The sequence below is a fragment of the Camellia sinensis genome, chromosome 3 (assembly GCF_055761805.1).
Source record: "Camellia sinensis isolate YWXY chromosome 3, ASM5576180v1, whole genome shotgun sequence".
Classification (NCBI taxonomy): Eukaryota; Viridiplantae; Streptophyta; class Magnoliopsida; order Ericales; family Theaceae; genus Camellia; species Camellia sinensis.
Genome location: NC_138963.1, coordinates 16,187,501 through 16,193,925, shown reverse-complemented (window position 1 = coordinate 16,193,925; position 6,425 = coordinate 16,187,501). Strand labels below are relative to the sequence as shown.

Below are 6,425 nucleotides of genomic sequence, written 5' to 3'. Positions count from 1 at the left end.
CTGTCGTCTCAGCCAAACAAAAAAAGGAATAGAACCGGGGGCACACTTCCCATTTGTTCCCGTCCCAATGTGACCATCGATAGTTTTCTCTATTGAAATGGAATCCCCGGTCCTATCTTTCTCAATTTGTTGATCGACGGCCGCCCTACTTCTAATGATAGATAGAAAAGGTGGGAGAGGGGCAGAGGAACGACAAAGATACAAAAACAAAAACTACATGGCATATGTACGTCAAATGGTAGGGCCCATTACGAACAGTCATTAAGGCGATCCCCAATCTCGCTCGGCTCGGGGCGATCACTTGAACAGGGCGGGATTGATCGATCTAGATCAAGAATTTCGGCTTCTTTTCCCATAAGCGCATCTACAGAATAGAGAGAGCACATACCACACTCCTACTATACCAGGGCCTTTAGCTTTCACTTGGAAGAAGAGATGACTTCCAGCTAGCTTTTTTCCCTAAACTTAACCAATGAATGATAGGCTGGCTTAGGATAATAGAAAACGAATTCACTTTCAATAATCAGAGGCAGGTCAGGGGCCGGCGGGCAAGCCCAGCTTCTTCAGTTTGTGAATGGGGCCGGACCAATGCTACGAGCTTCCGAAATCTAATGGAATCTTCGTAAAGTCGATCATTACGAGTGTTACGATTCATTCGATAGGCAGGTTCAATCGATTCATAGCCTCTCGAGCACAACCCATATTCATGCAAAGATTGGTGATTGAGGATCCATACAGAATTTTATGAAATATCTTAGAGATCAAGGAACAGATGCTTTCTTCAGGAGAGATGAATACTATATGGTAGCGACAGGGAATTCTTTGGCGTTGAATCGGGTCAAGAAGAACAAGTTGTTCTAGCTCCGGGGAACAGATTCATCTTCGAAGCATTTTTCCCTTCATTCCAATATTTTGGATTTTAGCTTCCCTCATTCCTTTTATTGAGCATAATGATGCGAATCGGGTTTGTTGTTTTTAGTATACAGCGTCAAGAAGTTCCGCTTTCCCCTACCGATGATGTACCGAGAAGTGCATTGTTGGAACTGGGTTGGAATGCTTTTAAGACCATAAGCTCTAGATTCGGGGTTTTCCACTATAGCCGAACACAAGGGAAAGCTCATTCTTTTTACCGAAAAAGATCGTTTTATTAGGTACTGGAGACACTATAAGCATTCCTTTGGTTATGTATAAGCCTTCCAATAGAAAGACTTGTATACATCAAAAACCTCAGGTTCATAGGGGTAAATGCATTCAAAAGGGACAAATTTTAGCAGCTCATATTTCAAATAAACATCGCGGCGTGGAAAACTCATTTTTTTGGGGAGGTTGTCCCCATTGGTTTGCGAAAGCAATGGGAGACTTGCTCCATAGAACTCCCCAGAGACATTCGTCCCCAGTATTCTCTATGGGCAAAGGCGCTCAGGTGTGCTTAAAGTCTTATTGCCTAGACGTTATCTTAAGACGAGGTCGCCACCCCGCCTGCTTTAGTCTCAAATAGGGCGCAAATTGAGGTGAACGCACTAGATCAAACCCCCCTAGGTCAAGAGCTTTTGGCTCTTCACAAGAGAGCAGCAGGTTATAACACCAGAAGACTGCGCCGTAATTCTTAAAATGATCTAATTTATTTGTACGGTTAGTCACTAGTGGCACAACCGGAGGACTAGGTAGCGCCTCAATGGGAGTATTGAGATCCTCCGCGATAATGTAGTACCAAGACTAGTAAGAGAGAATGGACTTCATCCATTCGGACAAAACCCATGCCTCTCCTAACCAGTCGTACTCTGACCAGGCTTCGAATAACTCCGAGATCACCGAGTCTCTCGGGAATTGAAGGGTCAAGAGCCTAATCAGGTACACCCTCACCATACCTTGTTGATAATAGGTTAAGTGTTTACTAGTGGTTACGCTTAACCAGATCCAAAAAAGGAGAGGACACACATCGTTCGGTGAGTGAAAGACGAGAAAATGCCGATGCTAATGTTTCCCAGGAGGCACCGTGCGTCGAGTATACACTCGGTACCCAGCTTCCCGATACGACAATGGAAGATCCGTAGACATAATGGCCCTCATTACAGAAACAAGGGATATGGAACTAACTAAGGATCTTAACATGTGACAGGAGACGAGACTCAAGTTCTTAGTTACCCCGTATACGAAGAACCGCTTAGCAAACTCCAAAGCACCAATTGATGATACTAACGATTTCTCTAACAAAAATGGAACATTCAGTTGCGACATTAGCTCGTGATAACGCTCAGCCACCCGCTCATCTCCGATGACGATATCGTCACCGAGGATAGCGTAGCGTGTAAAAGGAACTCCTGGATATACTTGGGTTGCTACGAACCAAATCACCAATGGTGAGTTAATGCGAAAGCAGGCCAAGCTCCGTAAAAGCCCAACGGGGCTCCTGTTACAAAACGAACTCTACCTCGAGGAAGCCGACGACGAGAATTTCTAATCGTCGGCAAATCGTAGTAGTAGTAGTATAGTAGGCAGACTTTCACAATAGTCCTATCCATGAGCAAATCAATGTTCGGCAGCGGAAAATCCTCTTTGGGAACATCCTCTTTGGGAACATGCTTTATTGAGATTTTAAAAATTGATGCATACGCGAGCGCGTCCATCCCTCTTGGGCATGGGGACGATGTTCGAAGTCCAATCAAAATAATCTACTGCCTTAATGAAATCAGTATAAGAGTAACAAGACAGCTAAAGAGAGGATGACGTAGGCAAGAATCAACCTCTTCCTGGATGTATCGCAAAATCCGAAAAGCAGCTTCTAAGTGAGATGATCTCGGCTTGTCCATAAAAATCGGCGGATCACTCCCCCCTATGTTGCAAGCGTAAGCAATGTCTGGGCGAGAATTAGTAAGGTAGAAAAGGCTCCCAACAAGTCTCCTGTAAGTAGATGGGTCATCCAATAGCTCTCCTGCATCTGAGGTTTAGATCTTGTTCCGGTTTGCATGCAGAAAGACTAGCTTTTGACAATAAATCCATTGAATACTTGCACTGGGTTCCAAACCTCTTTGCGACCTCATCACTTCAATCCCCAGAAAAGACTTTGAGTCCCCTAAATCTTTCATATCAAACTGGGTTCTTAATGTTCTCGTAAGCTCATTTATCGAAGCTAAGTCATTACTAGAGAAAGCAATGTCATCCACATAAACCAGAAGAAGGACAATACCTGATGTCGACTTCTTTATAAACATTGAATGATCCGATTGACTTCTTTGAAAACTGGCTCCTTCCTATACTCCTATTTTGGCTCTTATACATGCTGCTGCACCTTTCAAACCAAGCTCTTGGTGCCTGCTTAGCTTGTCGGAGGCCGTAACGTAAATCGCTTTCTTGAGCTTGCATACTAAGTTAGCATTCGTAGGAGAAGAGAAGCCTGGAGTTGGAGGAAGCTGAATAGAAACTTATTCTTGCGGATCCCTCCTTCTCTTATGTTGTTGAAAGGCGTTCTTCACGTCAAGTTGAAATAAGGGCAACTTTTTGATTGCAGCCAAGGCAAGAATGCCACGAATGGTGGTCATTTTAGCAACCTGGGCCAAATGTTTCCCCTATCTCTAAATGGGTTCGACTTAATATTCTTGAAGGAATCCTTTAGCTACTAATCTAGCTTTGTATCTCTCTACCGAGCCATCTGCTTTATGCTGGCTCTTGTAAATCCACTTGCAGCCAATGGCTTGTTTCCCTGCAGGCAATGAGACTAAGTCTTATTCTTTTTTTTCCTAGGCATTGATTTCTTCCTGTATAGCATCTCTCCAGCAAGAATGATTGAAGGCTTTAGCAAATGATTCAGGTTCATGAGAAGATTGAACTGACACAAAGTAAGCTTGATGTTTTGGGGAAAACGATTCATAAGATAAGATGAAAATCCTTCAACGGGATAAGAAACTTGAGAGGATCGACGAACCTGAGAGAGGGATCTAGAATCTGAGGAAGCGACTGGGCTAGACTGTTGATCTTCTGAAGTAGTCTTACCCTGGGAAACAGACTGTAATCGCCGCCGAGAATAAACATGCTGTGCCGGGTGACTGGAATCCTCTGAGGTCAGCTGAACAGGCTGACAATCGGCAGAAGATGCTAAGCAAAGCTGCTGGCCTGAAGAGTGAGGCTGATCCGTAACATCAACTGCAGAAGAATGAGAATTGATGAACAGGAGAAGGCTGCAATACATCTCCATCCCTATTCTCCTCCAGGGCTTCTTAATTAGGTTAAGAAAAATATGAGGCGACCCCATTAAAATTAAAGAAAACCTTCAAGGATACATCGAGTCTCTTGGATTTCACGTCATAGCATCTATACCCGGACTGAGCATATCCAAGAAAGACAGAAGTGGTTACCTTGGGGACAATTTTTCTCTTAACTGCACAAGAATATGAACAAAACAAGGCATCCAAACACTCGCGTCTATAGTACTGCCCCAGCAAGAAGTTCGTGAGGTGCCGCTGCAACTTCTTCCCTCTCTCTTCCCCCCCAAAAAAAGGAAAGAGATGTCCCGTCCCTTCTTTATGCACATCCATATACATAGCCAAACACAAAGGTGTACAATCCGATCAAAATCTGCAGTTCTTTAAGTTCATTCACTGTAGGTTCTCTTACTTGCTCTAGTGGCTGGCAAACGCCAACCGAGAGGGGAGAACGAATGGCTCAGGAATCGACCGGTTCCGAGCAGACTCGTGGTGCTGCAGCTTGGATTATCGTAGAATAAGAGGAGCTGTCTTAAGAAATAACTTAACTTAAAAGACAGATGCCGCCGTTGCGAGGCGAGGAAGTAACTTGTCTGGTCTTGTGGTGCACTCATTCTCGTTATGAGAATGAAATGACGCCCCAGCTCGACTCGAGACCAAGACTCTTTACAACTCACACCAATAGCGGCACTGAGCGACCGGAGATTGAAAAGGCAGCCCAGCCGCCCCTCCCCCTCTAGCCGCCTACCTACTCGTGCTCGTAGCTCGATCGGAGGTCAAGACTGTGGTCCGACGAAAAAACAGAAGTCGTCTGTATCAAGTGATACGTGAATTGCTCAATAGTGCTTTGCCATTACCGTAGCTGGCGAAAATAGCTTAATGGTAGAGCATAGCCTTGCCAAGGCTAAGGTTGAGGGTTCAAGTCCCTCCTTCTGCTCCTGGCTTCATCGTTTAGTGGTAATGAGTGAAGTGCATAAGCCCCTGACGAGAGAGGGGCGAGCAGCAACCCTTGTATAGGGTTCCAAACCTATCTTACTAATAATAAGAAAGGGGCAAGCCAAAACCTACTCCTAACAAGTGGCTGGCTTTTCATCAGCCGTTGCGCGCTAATGCGCTTCTGTTTTTCAGTAGGCTTCTTCAAATATCCCATAAATAAGAAAGTAGGGGCTATAACTATAAGTAGCTAGCTAGCGCGCTAGCGTTTTCTCTTACTAGTAAAGGGGCTGCTAGTTGTAGCGCGCAGTGTACTAGTGAATAGGAAAAGCAAATTGAGATTACTAATGATGGATGGAGGTTGAGGATAAAACATGTTCGGTGCTTCGCCCTTGTCTCCTTCGCCGGAGATTGCAAATGATGGGAATCCTATCGAAAAAGAAGAGGCATAGACTCCCCATTTCTTTGTCTTATTAGCGCAGGTGTTCATCAACGATGAAAGCCGCTGAACTTAAGACTCGAGTTGAGAAAGAGGGCTAGGCCCCCGGCTTTCAGGGATTGGGGAAGACGGTTGGATTATAGAGCTAGGGGCAAATCGAAGGTTTGTCCATTGGGATTGAGCATGGACGAGCCTCGACTGGGCCAGCATTGGTGAAAAAATGACAAAATAAAAACTTCTCCCATCGCATCATTAACCGGTATAAGATTAAAGATCGGGTCCAGGATTCGAGTCAAATCGACCTTCCCTCTCATCTCAGGGTGAGGCAAGGAATTCAATCAGATGTTCGTTGTTCAATATCTCGGGTACTCAAGAAGTTGGACTAGCTGCTCCTCGGAGTGGATTCTAGGGGAAGGGCAGAGCCTTACTTTGCAGTAGGAAGGTGTTCGTTGCTGGGGCGGGTTCAAACTGGACTGAAAGAAGGAGGAATTTTATACTCCAATCTTCCTAGGGATTCATCACTAGCTAGGGCTTTTGAATCAAAGCATGGTCATCTGCAACTAAGAGGGAGCAATAGATTGTCGATTGAAGAGCCAGGTCAGTAAACTTCTATTGGGACTTCTATTGATTATTGATTCGACTAGAGGGACTCCTAGCAGCAAACTTGTATGAAGGGGCCCCCATAGAGACATAGGAGATGCAGGAGCCGCCGGCCGGATCGACCAAAAAATGATAGGCCAGAGGAATGGGCTCATTCGACTAATCAGTGATCCCTAGGCCTACCTAACACAAACACAGATGTCCCTGAAATAGGGGATTGGTTGATCGGAAAGCTCAAGTAGGAGTAGGACATT

At 45.0% G+C, this 6,425-nt stretch overlaps 1 protein-coding gene and 1 non-coding gene across 2 annotated transcripts; one reads left to right on the top strand and one right to left on the bottom strand.

The window, feature by feature from the left end:
• Positions 1 to 1,974: 1,974 nt before the first annotated feature.
• On the bottom strand, positions 1,975 to 3,212 carry LOC114304225 (putative mitochondrial protein AtMg01110). Its single transcript, XM_082917846.1, has 2 exons — positions 3,008 to 3,212; positions 1,975 to 2,339 (listed from the first exon to the last, which is right to left on the bottom strand). Exons 1-2 carry the CDS (start codon positions 3,210 to 3,212, stop codon positions 1,975 to 1,977), a joined length of 570 nt encoding a protein of 189 aa, XP_082773972.1.
• A 1,852-nt stretch (positions 3,213 to 5,064) lies between these two features.
• On the top strand, positions 5,065 to 5,136 carry TRNAG-GCC (transfer RNA glycine (anticodon GCC)). The gene has a single exon. It is a non-coding gene; the product is annotated as a tRNA-Gly (tRNA).
• The last annotated feature ends 1,289 nt before the right edge of the window (positions 5,137 to 6,425 follow it).